The following is a 16,916-nucleotide window of genomic DNA, read 5'->3' as shown; positions in this document are numbered from 1 at the left end:
TGGGGTTAGGTTATGGTTTCACATGCCGTTCTATTTATTTGGACAGATTTTTGATACTCAGCCTTAGGATTTTGTCTTGGTTGTTTGAGGTTTTCCTGCTCATGATTGTGGTCTGGGTGCCCCACAGTGTCCCACTGACGTCATCTGCAAACCTCAGACAGGCAGAGAGGTGCACCCATGTGAGCGAGCAAAAAAAAAAAAAAAGGACATAAAATGATATCCTAACAGAAAATACAGAACTGTTCCCTCTAAATGGGACATATGCACACACACGACACACACACACATAAGCCGTGTATGCACAAACATTGAGACACAATGCACACACTCGCAGACACACACACATGTTCTAAGTGGATCCCAGTGCTGTTCCATTATTGAGCAGCCATGATGTAACTGGCAGCACGCTTTTTGGCACGTAACGTCTATTCATAGACAGAGGAGGTGCAGGAAAACGTCCCACACTCCCCCTTGCTGCCTCATTCTTGCTCTTCCTCCGTCAGGACAGGCGTCTCCCCTGCACCTCCACCACCCACCCTCCATTTCTCTTTCATCGGTCCACTTTACCTCCTTTCTCCCTTCTTCATTCCTGCATGCATTTACGTCCGACTTGGCCTCCTTTTCCTCCCTTCCTTTTCCTCCCTCTGCTCCCTTTTCACTCCACCTGTCTACACACTCTTCCTGTACATCATTTCAACCACTTTTCCTTCCCCATCCTCTCTCTCCCTCTATCTCTCGTTCTCTCCAGAGCTCTGCTGCGCTGAAGCTGCCCATCCAAATCCTCTTTGGCATCCCTATCTCAATCTCCCCCGACACCGTTCTTTTCACCCCACTGCTCGCCACTCTGTCACCTCTCTAAAATAACACACCCGCCCATCCCTCCGTCCCCTGGCCCTCACCCATCTATCTCTCTTGCGATGAATGGTAGAAAGCTGCAGGATGATCTTTAGGGCCAAGATTAGTTATGGGGAAGCTGCTTCTCGGGGTCGCAACAGGACAAGGAGCTGACATACAGCTGCTGGTGGGAGCAGATGCGTGACTGAGAGCATCATGGGAAAGTGGCGTGTCTGTCTTTGTAAGCGACATGGATGATTTCATTGCGTGTTATAAGAATATACGTGTTGGCATTTCCTCCTGCTCAGGTACAGAGGACACTCGTCTGAATAACGCCTGTAACAGTGACCCAGTGTGTCCTCCCAAGTGCCGCTGCGAGTCAAACGTAGTGGACTGCTCCAACCTGAAGCTCACCAAGGTCCCCGAGCACATCCCTTCATCCACCACTGAGCTGTAAGCAACCAAGAAAAAGTATATTTTACACCAAATGGGCAGAGGCCATGTGAAGAGAATCATAAACTCTGAATCAAGAGAATTCAAAAATATTTTGGAACTATAAAGAGAACTATAAATCTGAATTAACTTGTTCATGTGAATGGCTAAACCTTCTTGACTTTTCTGTCTAGCCGCCTTAACAACAATGATCTCACAACTCTGGAGGCAACTGGAGTTTTTAAGAACCTTTCCCAGCTGAAGAAAATGTAAATAAAACTTATTTATTGCTTAATTTTGTTTAATATTTCATGTCATGTCACTTTTTAACAAGTCATTATCTATATAGTTTACATTCAATCCTCTGACATGCTGTTATTTCCTGCAGTAACCTCAGCAACAATAAGCTCACGGAGATTGAGGATGGGGCGTTCGAGGGCGCATCATCTGTCAATGAACTTCACCTCACGGCCAATCAGATCGACTCGGTACGGAGCGGGATGTTCCGTGGCCTTGAGGGACTGCGGATGTTGTGAGTTGATACGCAAACGCATCACAATCACACGCTCGGTGTCACATTCAGAGATGGTTTTAATCTGATGTGGTTCATGTGTTTCCTCTCCAGGATGCTGAGGAACAACAAGATCAGCTGCGTCCACAACGACAGTTTCACGGGGCTGCACAACGTCCGTCTGCTCTCCCTGTACGACAACCAGCTGACCACCATCACTCCCGGAGCCTTCGACACCCTGCAGACCCTCTCCACTCTGTGAGACCCCTACACAAACACACACAACATTTGCTCACCTTTTAATTGTGCATTACAAATTTCATTGATCTGTCACTTTCTCCCAGTAACCTCTTGGCCAACGCCTTCAACTGCGACTGTCGGCTGGCGTGGCTCGGTGAATGGCTGAGGAGCAGGAAGATTGTGACAGGCAACCCTCGCTGCCAGCGTCCCGCCTTCCTCAAGGAGATCCCTCTCCAGGATGTGGCTCTGCCTGACTTCCGCTGCGAGGACGGTAGGTGTTACCAAGCCACACAACCACCCATCGTGATTTGAGTCCACTTTTCTTTCTGTATGTCCTTATTTAGTCTGTTTGAAGTTTTGTTGCAGCCTCTCCACTTTAAATGAAGTAATCTGTCTCTTTGAAAGGAGATAAACATCTTCATTCTAGTAGATGACCTCCACTATGTGTGAAACTAAACTGTCAGGGTCTGACTGATGAGGATTTTCGCACTTCACCCTGCTCCACGATACGTTGTGAACAAGAGCTGCTTAAAGTGTCTGAGATGATCTTAAATAATGACTGCTATTGTGCGACTCTTTTGTGTACTGAATAGATTGCTGCTCAGCAGTTCCTGAGCTTCTGGTCGATGCTGGGCTGAGTGGAGCTATTGAGCTGTTTGCCTTATTGACCAGTCAGCCTATTTGCACCTGAATGAATGTTAGACTTGTCTTCAGGCCTCGGGCAGCATCCATTCTTTGCTCCTACTGGTCGATATTACATTAGTGAAGCTGCTCTCTCTCTCTCTGTCCTATTTTACTTTTCACATTTTTCACTTCCTCTTTTTTCATTGTCTCAGTGTCTCACCATCAGCTTGAACGGTTGTGCTGTTTGTTCACTGTCTCGCCTTTAGGTTTGTTCTGTCTTTCTATCTTTCTATATTTTTTTATTTCTTTTCCAGGGACAAGAACTCTTCTTTTGGTTGTCCTCCAGCACTTCCCTACCCTCCTGGTTATTCCTCAGTTCTCCTCCCCTCTGGTGTCTGACTCCCCTCTTTCTCCTCCTTTTTTTCCCAGGCCAAGAGGAGTCAAGCTGTGTGCCCAGACCCCAGTGTCCCAGTGAATGTACATGCCTGGAGACTGTGGTGCGCTGCAGTAACAAGCACCTCCACACACTGCCCAAAGGCATCCCCAGGAACGTGACTGAACTGTGAGTTCCTCGGCATTAATTATGCTAATTGCATTGATATCTTATCAGTTCGAGGTCCCAGTATTATTACTGTTCATCTGTCTGGCTTTGATGGAGGCAGGTCTGGAAGGAAAACCAGGAAACCAAAGCAGACAATGGAAAGGTAGAGAGGTGCTTAGGAGGTATAAAGGAGATAAGAGTTAGTGAAAACAGGGGAGACAAAAAGACAGATTTCATCATTTGGAGAAGAGGAAAGGAGTCAATAAACCCTGCAGTTATTCTCTCAGACATTCTTCTCCTGTGTTCCCTGCAGCCTTCAGGGCTAGCACACTGATGTCACTCTCACATTCAGAGCCAAGGATCTGTATGTGTGTGTGTGTGTGTGTGTGTGTGTGTGTGTGTGTGTGTGTGTGTGTGTGTGTGTGTGTGTGTGTGTGTGTGTGTGTGTGTGTGTGTGTGTGTGCGTGCGCGTGCATATTTGTGTGAGGGCCAAAAGCCTGTCCACAGGAGTATAGGGGAGCAAGAGGACATTTTAATGAGCAGTTTTCAATGGAAAGGGGAGGGAATGGAATAGGTCTGGAACTTTCCAATACTGCTTCAAGTGGCTCAGACTAACACATATACACACATACAGATGCACATACACACACACACAAATGCACACACACGCTGTGCGAGCCTTAAGGCCTGTCATTGTCCCAGCAGGTGTGACCAGGTGTGCCCCTCTGTTTTGGGCTTTCATCTAGTCATCTGGGGAGTTTGCTACTCCATTATTATCCAAAGTGTCCTCTACACCGTCATTACCTATCATTACCTCTGAACCCAAAGCCCCCCCCCCCCCTTTCCCAGATTACCAGACACCCCCCCTGCCCTTCCCGCCCTCAGTGCAGTCAACAACAATAGTGGGAGAAAGCCCCTGTAGCTCTGCTCAGGGGGAGCAGGCCCTAAATCGGTCATTTATCAAGGTGACGGCCCTCTGGTAGCACTTTGTGTTGGCAGTCAGCACGGTGGTTGCAGCCCTGCAGGCATGATGTTACACACACATCAGTGTGTTAACACACACATGCATGAATGCACCCACGAGTGTTTATGTCTCAGTCACTTTAAAAGTTGGGCTGCTCGGTCACATATTTGCTGCAGGAAATAAACAAAAATGTCACTGAATGTAATGAGTTCAAATAGAACATGTTTATACTAACTTCTGCTTCAAGGCTGGAGACACAATGTTGTGTCAGGAAAATGGAAAAAAAAAAAAAAGGAATTGAAGGACAAAACATTTGACTGTTTAATGTAACATGAGATTAAATTGGCTACAACCGCATGGGGAAAAGTGTTCTGTCTGAAAAGTGTGACATCCTGAAATAACCGCCTCCAGGTCTTCACCTAACCAGTTCACTGAGTAAAACTAATCTGCTGACAAAGAGCAGAATAAAACAGTACTTTACAGCTTCAAATTAGAAGACGATGTATATTTTACACATTAAATGCAAATGAGACATAATGTGAGGATACACTGTAGAGTTAATTTAGTTCAATATAGAAAGCGCTCAATAAAAGTAAGTCTGGTCAAATAATTTGACACATCCTGCAGCACCTTCACAGTAAAAACCAGACGTCACGATAGGACTCTTATTGGGAAGCAGCTGCAGTTTGGAACATTCTCACACATGCACCTGCTTTCTGGCAACTGTAGTTGCAACATATTGGTATTATATTCCAACATATTCATCATATTGAAAATGTATTAAAGCATTACGATGTGTGATGATGACAGTGAGTTTGAAAATAAACAGTGCTGGAGCAAAACGTTATGTTCTTGAATGTATACACACATCACAGAGGTTGGAATTCATAGTAGATGGTAAATACAGAGAGTCCAATAATAATCTACTCCAGTCTGAATGGATCATTTCATGCCTGCTGACTCATTGCTGAACTGTTTGTGTCTCTTTGTTCAGGTATCTGGATGGAAACCAGTTCAGCGTTGTGCCGAAAGAACTGTCAGCCTTCAAATACCTGCAGCTGGTGTAAGTTTTCATCTGTCTTCTTTCTCTGTCTTACCGAGCAGAGCAGTAGAATTAACCTTTGCCCTTTTTTTATTATTATTTCAATTTTCCACTCAGAGACCTGAGCAACAACAAGATCAACTCTCTGACCAACTCATCCTTCGCTAACATGAGCCAGCTCACCACTTTGTAAGTCCTGACCAGATTCGGCCACCTCAGACCAAAGACCTAGTATTTCTTCCTTGTGCTGACAGTGGGATGGAAACAGCTGAATTTACATAACACATACATGTGTGTAATTATTTTTGCATTGCAGAATCCTGAGCTACAACTCCCTACGTTGCATCCCCAAAATGGCCTTCAGCGGACTGCACTCTCTCCGACTGCTGTGAGTTTATTTCATATTTGAAATGCAAGCATCTTCATGTGCAAGTGTGTGTTCATTTTAATGTGTCAAATCGAGGGTTAAGTACTAAAATCCTATTTTTAACACATAATGTATCTTTCCAGTGGTATGAGAGAGTTTCTCTTTTTTTTTTTTCTCCTGCAAATCAAAGAACGCTCAAAACAGCAACTCATTGGGAACAATTGAAGTTATTTTAAAAGAACAGGTCTAAAACGAGAGAGGACTCACTTTGAGACTAAATGAGTTATTAAGGAGGATATTTTTGCAGCTCACACTGACTACAGAGACAGGAGAGCAGATGCTTAGAATCTTTGATTGACTCCAGAGGATTGAAACCCAGTCTAAACAGTTATGACAGCTTATGAATTCATTCTCTCTCTCTCTCAAACACACACACAGACAGACACAACCTCCGACCTATTTTCTCTGTATAAATGGCAGGCAGGGGGGCAGCAGCAGCGTTGTTCCAGCTCCTACTGTACTCCTGCCCACACCTTGTCTTTAGACATCTGCACACACAAGTCTGTTCACCTCTAAACACCCCGGGCTCATCACCGCCCTCGCCACCGGGGCCAAAACATGCGCCCCCACAACCCACTGTACAAAATCACTCTGACACTGATTACCGGAGAAAGTTTGCCCCTGCTAACCATAATGGTTTTGACTCTGCCTCCGGGTTTTTATGAAGTTATGAAGTCTTTGATTGTGCACTCTCAGTGACCATGGGCTCCTCGTGGATGAATTGGTCTGCTAAATAACTGAGATGTAGAATGTAAATGCGCTTGACAGATAAATGACGAAACCAAAACCAGTCTTTGGACCTGCATCCAAAGATACAGCAGCTGGATGCCTCACACTTTAACTCAAACGTACACTTTAGTTCTGCCAGGGAGAAACAGAGACCAGGTCCAGCAGAGTCCTTATGAGATTATGTATGCATCTGTGTGTGTGTGTGTGTGCTGGTGCCTGTATTCATAGCCTACATGTTTGTCATTTACTGGCTTGGTGCCGGTTAGTATGTGTGTGGGAGCAGACTTATCGGCCTTCCATGTGTGCTCATAGCAGGCACACTTTTTACTACTGACAACAAAGCTTCAACAAAGCCTCCTTTTACAGCGGGATTCGACTAAAGCGCCCCGATCATTACGAGACACAAAGCGTAAGGGCCCTTTTAGCGTGGAATGAGAGTGAAGCTCGGCCATCATTAGTTGATGCCGCCTCGCTAGCCCGGGCGCGTTGCTTTGATCTCTAATGAAGCTGCGTCCGTTATTTCTGCTCTTACTCACTCACGCCACCTTTTACTTCTAAAATATTCCCTGTGCGGGTGTGTTAGACGCCATGTGAGGCCCTTCCCCGACACCACACACACACACACACACACACACCAAACAGACTGCAAACTACAGGCTCAGACACACACACACACACACTGGACTACCTTATTGTCTCAATCAGACAGGAGTCCAAATGAAGCAGAAAACTTTGATGTCTTTACTGCTGGTGTGATCAATCATACGTCTCCCATTAAATGTCAATTGGTGCCATGGCTTTTTTTCTTTTTAAGGCTGTGGGGGCGCAACAAAAACTGAAGCGACAATGAGCTCCTTTTAACAGTTTCAACTTTAAGACTCCACACTGGGTTCAAAGTTCAAAGTTGGAAGCTTCATAGAAACCGCAGCGAGATGCCAAAGCCGGGAACTCTCATACACACTCACACACACTGAGGTGCCAAAGCCTTCATAAAGCTGCACCTTCGGCTTTACAGAGCAGTAAAGAGGAGAAGAATCATTAACGCTCAGGGCTTCAAACAGGCCAGTGGTCTGAGCCTGGCATGGATGTGGTGTGGTTTGGTGTAAGAGTGTGTGATGGTTGTGGTTTGAGCTGTAGATTAATAAGCTGCTAATTGGCCTGCTGGGTATTAGGTGTGAGGTAAGTGAGCTGAGACAGCGCTGGGGCGTGGTCCGCCAGGGTTTGGGTGGGAGGCTGAGGGAGAGAGAGAGAGAGAGAAAGTGATATGAAAGAGTGCGATAAAGACAGAAAGCAAAGCCTGCGACTTAGAAAATCGAAAGAGACGTCGGTGCTGTGGGAAAGTGCCAAATCACATGATCCTCAACACAAGAGCCGAAGAAAAAAACATGCACTTCAGAGCGCTCGAAGAAACGCAGAGTGTTATTAGGCAGCCGCAGGTGAACAGGTCGGCGTAGACGCTGCGTACTAGTTCGCTTGGACGGTGCCTGTGCTCACTTTACATGTAGTTATAAGTTCTAAAGCATCGTTTTTGCCTGTCTTGAAACATCAAATGCAATTCCACTCTGAGAATCGTGGCCAAGCCAAAGATAAGTTGACATAAGAAAGATGGAGTGATGTAACGATTTACAGCTGTAGCAAAGAAAAGTAAAAAAAAAAAAAAAAAGTCACTGAGAGACGGACAGGGAGAAGGTTAGCGGGAGAGTGGATCAGGTTTCTTCCTGGAGACTCCCCGGCTCCTTTCTCCCATGAGATTTCTGCCTGGCTGGCACACTGCTGCTGGCTCCATGCCCTCCGTCTCCTAACTGTTCTCCCACTACCACCGAGCTACTCACTCTACACTAATAAGCATTGTCCCCTGTACACAGACCAATTAACTTTGTTGTCTCACATGGTTACATAGTATATTTTTTCCCTTTAGCACTAGGGGAAACGGCTCTGCATCATCAACACTGCCTGGGCTTCATGCTTTGTGTCTTTTCAAAACCCTGACCCTTCGACAGCTTGGTGGGGAATCCACAGATCAAACAGCGAAGGAAGTCGGGGTTTCAAAGTCTGTTTACACATCGGTTCTCTTCATCCAGGCATAAAGAGCAGATGTCATGTACCGGCACTGTGGCCTGAGCTGCGGTAACATTAGCATGTGGTCAGCTGAGGGTTGGAGGTGGTAATGACCTGGTGGATTACAGCAGCCATCAGTCATCAAGTCATTAAGCCGTGTTGGCTTGTCACCCTAGACAGTAGGCAGAGAACAACAGGGGGAAACAGCAGTAAACTATATACGCACACAAACATTAGAAACATGCCTATGTGCATATGTAAGCACGTAAATATACCTGTGCATCTGCACACACGCGTTACACAAATATTTTTCTCTGTCCTGCATGTGGTGCAACTCTTTTACCCCCCCGCACCCCCCGTCCTCCACCCCACCCCACCCCACCCCTCCCTCTGTATCCTTGTTGGCCCTGCCAGCCAGACACACATAGAAACTTGACACCAGTCTTTTCCAGACTTACAGAGCCTCACATCTTTGCCAGCTGCACAAGGCTCGACCAGAAATACAAACCACCTACCACTCATTTAGAATGCCAACACAACACTGAAATACTCCTCTGCAGTTTCCCTGTTATCCCTGGTTTTAGTTGTCCGAAAAACAAAGTGTAGCGTCTTGAGCTGCAGGCAGCTAGGATTTATTTTTTTCATGGTAGATAGATGGGCCAGTTATTCGATTCAACGTTTAGGTTGTATAATGTTGGAAGAATGCTGATCTGTTTCCCAAAGTAACATGTCCAAATTGCTCATTTTGATTCAAAACCCAAAGATATTCAATAGTGTGTCAGGAGAAAAGAGAAAATCCTCACACTCGAGTTGGAATGAGCAAATGTTTTGCCTTTTTTTGCTTTGAATGTGACTCACTTGATTTATTGGCTATGAAAATAGTTGCAATTTCATTTTCTGTCAGGCAACTAACCAATAAAGTTTTCTCTTCTCTCACAATGAAATATGTGTGTGGGTGCTAATTTCTTTCTTTTCTGTCGTTTCCTTTCTCCATCACTCCTAAGGTCTCTTCATGGCAACGAAGTCTCCGAGCTTCCTGATGGCATCTTCAGCGACGTGACCTCTCTCTCCCACTTGTAAGTAGAGACCCCCGCACGCGCATACACAACTGTATGTCCAAATGGCAGCCAATGTGATACTGTCTGCACTGATTTTTGCGAAGTCCAGACACACACACACACACTTTCAGGCACACGGAGGGGGTCTGGTCAGACAGGCAGAGAGTGTGGTTCACAGTGGCCTGTCTGTAGTCCTCTTTGGTGGGCTCCACATGAGCCGAGCCCTCCCTCAATCAGCCGCAGTCCTGTGGTTAAAGCAACACACAGACCCCTCTACTGTCTCATCTCCCTGTGACATCTCTGAGACACGCATGCACGTTCACCAACACACACGCATTCTCCACGGTCTGTGGATTCCAGTATTTGTTTTGGTTTGTTTATTTATGTCTGTAATTTTGTGTGTGTCCGTCGGGTGTGTGGTGTGTGCAGCCGTTACGCATGAACTTGCAGTCGTGTGTAAAACTACACAGAGGTATCTTTCGCTGCCACCCAGCCTGGATGCTCACATCATCCCATGACAGTCACTGATCAATAGACCTATCAGTGTCAGAGTCAGAGAGGAAGCAGGGGAGGATAAGAAGGACTAAACAAAGACATTTTATGTAGAGAAGGACAGGAGTCAAGGCTGCATGAAAACAGGGTGAGGGGGGAGCCATTGATCCACAGTCACAGTCAAGTGGCTTTCATGTTAGCAGATGTCAGGTGTCAGCTATTGGACCGGCCTGAAAGATGAGCCTGTGCTCCACCGTAATGGAACGGCATCGATTCAAGAGTGTTTGTGCATCCAGGAGGGGGACAGAGCGCCATTGATTCACGACCACCATGACAGAAGAGGTTAAGAGTGCCCTCTGTTCACACCTTTGCTTATAATTGATAGGCCCTCCTCCAGATGATAAACGGCACAAAGTGGCATTGAGCATTAAACTTTAAATCCATTATATTCTCAGAGACGCTGTGTTTTAGTTGTATAGTTGGCCAAGTTGAGTTTGCTTTGGTTTGTTTGTGTATAGAGACACCTGCTGGTGAAAGGGCGGTACTGCATAGGCACGACCAGAATTAATCTTCTACTATATATGAGGTAGAAAAGTATAATTAATAAATATATTATCTTTGTTTTATCAGGGCAATTGGTGCCAATCCATTGTACTGTGACTGCCGCCTGCGTTGGTTATCTGACTGGGTGAAGACGGGCTACAAAGAGCCTGGCATCGCACGCTGTGCTGGCCCGCATGGCATGGAGGGAAAACTGCTGCTCACCACACCTGCAAAGAAGTTTGAATGCACAGGTGAGTTATCTTGTTGGCACGGAAACCTGTCCCCAGTAACACTAGTATCCAGATGCAATTGATTCTTACCTGTTTTTACATTGCTTCAGGAGATGTGGACACTTCAGTGCTGGCCAAGTGTAACCCCTGTCTGTCCAGTCCCTGTCTGAACCAAGGCATCTGTCACAGCGACCTGGTGGAGATCTACAGGTGCAGCTGTCCTCCAGGATTCAAGGTAAGAGCTCCACCTCTGTGAATATCCACTTAAATGAACCTAATTCAGGTTCTGCATGCATTATTTATAGCAAAACATAAACATTAACACTCTTCTCTGCCTCAGGGCAAGAACTGTGAGACGGCTATGAACGCCTGTGTGAGAAATCCATGTGCCAACGGAGGAACCTGCCAAGTGAATGAGGATTTGGAGGGAATATACACGTAAGGAAGACAAGCTCTGAAATGAGTGTGACTAATGAATTACATCTTGTTTGTTATTCTGAGGTTATATTTGTGTATGTTTTTACAGTTGCACCTGTCCACTGGGCTTTGAGGGCCCCACTTGCCAAAACAACATTGACGACTGCGAAGACAACGACTGTGAAAACGGAGCAACCTGCATTGATGGAGTCAACAACTACACTTGTTTTTGTCCCCCCTACTACACAGGTTTGCACTTCTCAACACAACTAAGAATAGAAAAGACAAAGATTATTCAGCTTCTTTACATGTGAAAGTATTTTTAGAGGGGTTTTTTTTCCCTTTGAAAAATGAAAAATGAAAAATGAAATATGCTTATTTTGTTTTAGAATAATTGTTTTGATGTTTTTGCAGGATGGTTCTTGCTCTGTGTTGTGTAACTTTTTTTTTTATTCTCCTGTGTAGGGGACATGTGTGAAGAAATGGAGGATGTGTGTGCCCCAGGACGTAGCCCCTGCCAACATCAGTCTACCTGCCTCATCACCTCCACTGGACCCAAGTAAGACTTTGCTGTCTTTGCATCAGACAGTTAGTGACAAATGACAAAGCTATATGTTGAGAAACAGATGTTCTGCACAGATGTGGATGTGCTGCAGCGTTGTCTGAGCTCAGCTTCATTCCTGCGTTGTGTCTGTGTATTGCAGGTGTGTGTGTTCTCCTGGTTATGTCGGTGATGACTGTAGCGTAGACTATAATGACTGTGAGGAGCATCGCTGTCAGAACGGAGCTCACTGTGTGGACGAGCTTAACGGATACTCCTGCGTCTGTCCTGAAGGATACAGGTGAGAAGAAGCTTTACGTTGTCTTCACTTCGTCTGCTCTGCTTTACTACATCATCTTCATCAAAATAACCCCGCGCCCTGTCTCCTGTTACAGTGGTCAACTGTGTGAGGTTCCTCCATCTCCACTTTCCCTGTGTGAGCTAGCTGACTGCCAGAACAACGCCCCATGTGTGGAGCACGGAGGACGAGCCCTCTGTCAGTGTCCTCCAGAGTTTGGGGGGCCACGATGCGAGAAGCTGGTCAGTGTCAACTTCATCGACAGAGACTCCTACCTACTGCTCTCTGACCTCAAGAACTGGCCTCAGGCTAACATCACCCTGCAGGTAATCCCACAGTTAACATGTAAACAATGATTTCTCTGACTTTCTAACACCTGAATAATTCAAACTCACAATACAAACATTTTCTCTCTGCAGGTGTCAACAGCTGAGGATAACGGCATTCTGCTGTACAATGGAGACAATGATCATATTGCAGTGGAACTCTATCAAGGTCATGTCAAGGTCAGCTACGACCCCGGCAGCCAGCCAGGCCACGCCATCTACAGGTAAGGTGTCTTTCAAACAGCTCAACTTTATTGTCACAGCACATGAGCTCTATCTTATGTCGTATCTCTATTTCCTTCTTCCAGTACTGAGACCATCAACGATGGTCAGTTCCACACAGTGGAGCTGGTGACCTTCGATCAGATGGTGAACCTGTCCATTGATGGAGGTCTCCCTACCACAATGGATAGCTTTGGGGCGGTGCGGCCCCTCAACGGGGAGGCTCCGCTATACGTGGGGGGTAGGGGCCCTCTCCAGAACACACCTCCCTCCTCTGCAGGCACTCTTATCTACTACACTACTGTCAATCACCACCCCTCCCCCCTCGCTTTGTCACCACCGCAACCAACCCCTCCCCTTAACCATGCAACCCCCGTCCTACCTCCACCCACACCATACTCACCTTTAGTCATGACTGTGTTTGCTAGGGGCCCACTCACTGAAACAATACAAAAATAACCTCAAACGTCCCAATACATTATGCACAGACTCGATTTGAAGTGATTAAATTACCTAATCACCTCATCAGATAATAACACATAACTCTCAGAAATGACAGATTATCAAAATACTTTACACTACTTTAGCATTCAATAGACCTTTTTTGTCAGAGCACATTTTTACAGTGTGCAGAGCACGCCCTCTAGTGATGATCAGAAGAACTACCAGACACAGTCTTCAGATTTGTTTTGTATTTGCATGGACTTTGCTTGGACAAAATGCAACTGTACTTACATGTAATTTGAGATTTAGCCACTCTTGACAAAATTAAAAAAAAAAAAAAAAAGTTTGCTGGTTCATGTTATGATGCAGCTCGTTTCAGGGCTGATACAGTATAACAGTTTTGCTCAGGAGTGGCTCAAAGTCTCTACAGTTTGTGTCAGTGCTGTGTTGTGCTGTGTTGTGCTGTTTCTCAGTTGTACAACACTGCAGGAGACATCCCCCCATACCTCTTTGCCTTTTGCTGTCCTCTTTCAAGGATGATGTGTCTTGTGGTGCAAATGCAAAATATCAATGTCAACATGAAAAAGAGTTGCTTATATTAATTTGACAAACTGTATATGCACTGTTTGGACACATGTGTTTGAAAATTCCCTCCTCCATTACACTCATACCAGCCCTTCGTTAGCTGTCTGTTTGTGGTCCAGCATCAGTGTCCTCACACATATAAACATCATCTGTTTTCTCTCTCTTCCTCCAGGCATGCCAGTGGATATACACTCAGGTGCTTTCCGTCTCTGGCAGCTACAGAACGGCTCAAGTTTCCATGGCTGTATCCAGAACCTGTACATCAACAACGAACTCCAGGACTTCACCAAGACCCAGATGAAGCCTGGCGTGGTACCGGGCTGCGAGCCCTGCAAGAAGATCTACTGCGTACATGGCATCTGTCAGCCTGATGGGATCCAGGGACCAGTGTGCCACTGCCAGCCAGGCTGGAGTGGGCCGCACTGTGACCAGCCTGCTAGCAACCCCTGCCAGGGCAGCAAGTATGTTCGCAAATGGGATTTAATTTTTAATGCATAGCAATGATTTTGTTGTGCCTGTTGTCTTTCCATACAATAGAGGAAGAACCCATATCTTGTTCTAAAACAAAAGCATCAACACAATGTTATGTTTAAACGTCCTGTCCTGTGACAAGTTCTGCCGTCAAAATGCTACCAAACAAACATAGTGGTCTAAGTATTCACAATATTTGATACTACTGATATTGATGCAACAATGTGTATGCAGCCGTGGTGATAGTTGAGGCAGGTGTCTGTGTCATCCTTTCCAAAGGTCTCAGTTTTTTCATGTCCAGAGTACAACCTGTTTTAAAACTATAGCAGGGCCAGCGGCATTTCCTCAGGTCTCTATTTTAAGAGTTCAAAAATAAACAATAAAGTGAATGCCAGGTGGAAACGTAGAAATGCATTTTAAAACCAAAGTGTTTGTGCTCATCTCATCAATGGTGCTAGCTTTGCTCTGGGTGGAGGCAGGCCAACATTAGTTGCACAGAAGCATGTGACAGTTCATGTATACACGCTTTGAGCAAAATATCATAAAATGAAATTCATATGACAAAGTCATGAAGATCTAAATCATGTAATGTTTTAAGATCTGTTTAGTTAATCGTCCAGTCTTTGTAAATGCTCCTTAAATACTTTTGGGCAGGAAATTTGAAGGTTTTTTTCACCTCTAACCAGGTGCGTCCATGGCAAGTGCATCCCACTGGACGCTCAGTCTTACCGCTGCGAGTGTGTGGAGGGTTACCGCGGCGCCCTGTGTAACCAGCAGGGGGAGCTCTTCAACCCCTGCCGCCGCCTGTCCTGCAAACATGGTCGCTGCCAGATCTCAGACACAGGAGATGCCTACTGTCACTGTGAAAGTGGCTACACCGGGGAACTTTGTGACGCAGGTTGGTTTGCTAGTCTACACCACAATTTTATACTTATGTATAACTATATTTTTTAATTGTGATATAAAGTAACAACTCATGTCTGCGGTTGTTTCCAGAGTCTGAGTGTCGAGGGGAGCCCGTGCGAGACTTCTACCAGGTACAGCGAGGCTACGCCATCTGCCAGACAACACGCGTGGTCTCTTGGGTGGAGTGTACCGGAGCTTGCGACACGGGGGCCTGCTGCGCCAGCCAGCGGATGAAGCGCCGGAAATACACCTTTGAGTGCAGCGATGGGACCTCCTTCAGCGAGGAGGTGGAAAAGACCATCAAGTGTGGCTGTGTGGGCTGCATGTAGCACCATTCACTCACGTTTCCCGCCGCTGCCGCAGAGCAGAAGATAGAAAGGAAGGAAGCAAGGAAGGACGGAAGTGAGGAAGAGAGAGGACTGGAGGAAAGCGAGGGAGGGAAAGAAAGAAAGAGAGATTATAAAGAATATATATAAAACCTCTATCTATATATTATGGACAACAATGTTTGTAAAATAGGACATTTCCTCCCCTTCCAAGGGTGTGTGACCTACAGTAACACAGAGAAACCAACATCATGTGCAACAATGTAGAAGTGACAACAACGGCAACAACAACCATTGTATCTGCAACATTGTTCCAAAGGGGTCCAGAGATTTCAAAGGTGTTGCATTCAGAGTGAGGCATCCCTCCAACCCAATTTACCCAGTGTGAATTCCCCATCCATCTGTGAGGCCTCTGACAGCCTAGCCACCATCTACAATCTTTACTTCGTGGAGGCAGTGAGGACAGTTGGGGGTCCGGCCTGGCTAAGAGTGGAAGAGGAGAGGCAGAGAACGAACGAAAAGTCAGAGAAACAGAGGGAGACAAAGAGAGCTGGACCGTTTGACTTGGCAAAGCTATCTTGAGTTGAGCTTGGCTGGGTTACCTGGACGGGGCTGGGTGTGGTTTGGGTTCAGTTAAAAGTTTGTAGTTGGTTCGGTGTAGCAATTTCTCTGCCAGGATACGGTCCATCCATCCACACATGCACATGTACAAGCGAACAAAGAAATGGTAGAGTTAGAGCGGCACATAATCCAGTGTGGATGTCGTGGCTTCGAGGCCAGGTGGTCTGGTGTCACAGTGGTTGTGCTGTGAGGTACCGTAACATAGAAACTCCATACAAATAGAGACTGCACTGACTAGCAGCACTGAAAACAACAGTCATTCACCTCTGTGAAGTATATGATCACACATGCATGGCATACATACATTAACACACAGTCTTACCACTTGTAAAAGTGAGAGGGCTTCGTGTGGTGCAACTGTCTGTTCTGTTCGTACAAGAAAACAAATCTGGTGCTGGCAGTGCCCAGTGGTACTAACCCAGCATGCATTGCCTCAGGGTTAGGATGATCAGCATAATCCCACCCCTTTTTGAGCAGGAGGCCATTTAGCCCGGCCCCTCTTGATGCTTGCAGTATTAAACTTGTGCAAACTGTTGCATGTGTGGAGAAGAGTTTGCCAACAAATATGTAGAGCTTCTTAATATCATTATAAATGTTATTACAAAACAAAAGGTTGCAGAATCATCTTCTGATTTTTTTTTTGTTGTTGTTATGTCTAATTTCTCATATTGATTTTGATTGATATTGTTTTTATTTTTGTTACATTTTGTTATATTTTTTCTCATGATGCAACCTAACTCCTTTAGCTGCCCCCATCCCTCCCCAACAACCCTTTATATAGAAATGCCTAACAGATTCTAATATATATATATTTGTATTTCATTTTTGGTATAGTATTTTTCTATGTTAAAGAGTAAGTCTGTTTCTGGAAGCTTTGGGACCGGTGGAAAGGCATTCAGTTGGTTCCTTAGGTGTTTTTATTTGTTGATCTCACTTGCTCCAACAAGGTAATTAATTACGTTAATTGGCCAAGAATACAGCAGCAGGTTGGCCTTGTTGTATAGGAGGCAGTATTGGTCTAGAAATATGTTTAA

The 16,916-nt window shown here is 45.6% G+C and overlaps 1 protein-coding gene across 1 annotated transcript in view; it reads left to right on the top strand.

The window, feature by feature from the left end:
* The window catches only part of slit1a (slit homolog 1a), an 86,315-nt gene extending 69,963 nt beyond the window's left edge, over positions 1-16,352 (top strand). Inside the window, exons 16-37 of the mRNA XM_083988090.1 lie at positions 1,143-1,287; positions 1,461-1,535; positions 1,655-1,798; positions 1,892-2,035; positions 2,122-2,288; positions 3,071-3,203; positions 5,141-5,209; positions 5,306-5,377; positions 5,505-5,576; positions 9,407-9,478; positions 10,583-10,746; positions 10,836-10,960; positions 11,066-11,163; positions 11,252-11,391; positions 11,608-11,701; positions 11,847-11,984; positions 12,079-12,307; positions 12,401-12,531; positions 12,616-12,770; positions 13,731-14,019; positions 14,716-14,927; positions 15,026-16,352. Coding sequence (XP_083844216.1) covers positions 1,143-1,287; positions 1,461-1,535; positions 1,655-1,798; positions 1,892-2,035; positions 2,122-2,288; positions 3,071-3,203; positions 5,141-5,209; positions 5,306-5,377; positions 5,505-5,576; positions 9,407-9,478; positions 10,583-10,746; positions 10,836-10,960; positions 11,066-11,163; positions 11,252-11,391; positions 11,608-11,701; positions 11,847-11,984; positions 12,079-12,307; positions 12,401-12,531; positions 12,616-12,770; positions 13,731-14,019; positions 14,716-14,927; positions 15,026-15,264 — 3,107 coding nt within the window. The 3' untranslated portion in view covers positions 15,265-16,352. The remainder of the gene's footprint in view (positions 1-1,142; positions 1,288-1,460; positions 1,536-1,654; positions 1,799-1,891; positions 2,036-2,121; positions 2,289-3,070; positions 3,204-5,140; positions 5,210-5,305; positions 5,378-5,504; positions 5,577-9,406; positions 9,479-10,582; positions 10,747-10,835; positions 10,961-11,065; positions 11,164-11,251; positions 11,392-11,607; positions 11,702-11,846; positions 11,985-12,078; positions 12,308-12,400; positions 12,532-12,615; positions 12,771-13,730; positions 14,020-14,715; positions 14,928-15,025) is intronic.
* The last annotated feature ends 564 nt before the right edge of the window (positions 16,353-16,916 follow it).

The sequence above is a fragment of the Trachurus trachurus genome (genome assembly GCF_905171665.1).
Source record: "Trachurus trachurus genome assembly, chromosome: 15".
Classification (NCBI taxonomy): domain Eukaryota; kingdom Metazoa; phylum Chordata; class Actinopteri; order Carangiformes; family Carangidae; genus Trachurus; species Trachurus trachurus.
The sequence above is the reverse complement of the archived record's forward strand: the minus strand, read 5'-3'. Positions and strand labels throughout refer to the sequence as shown.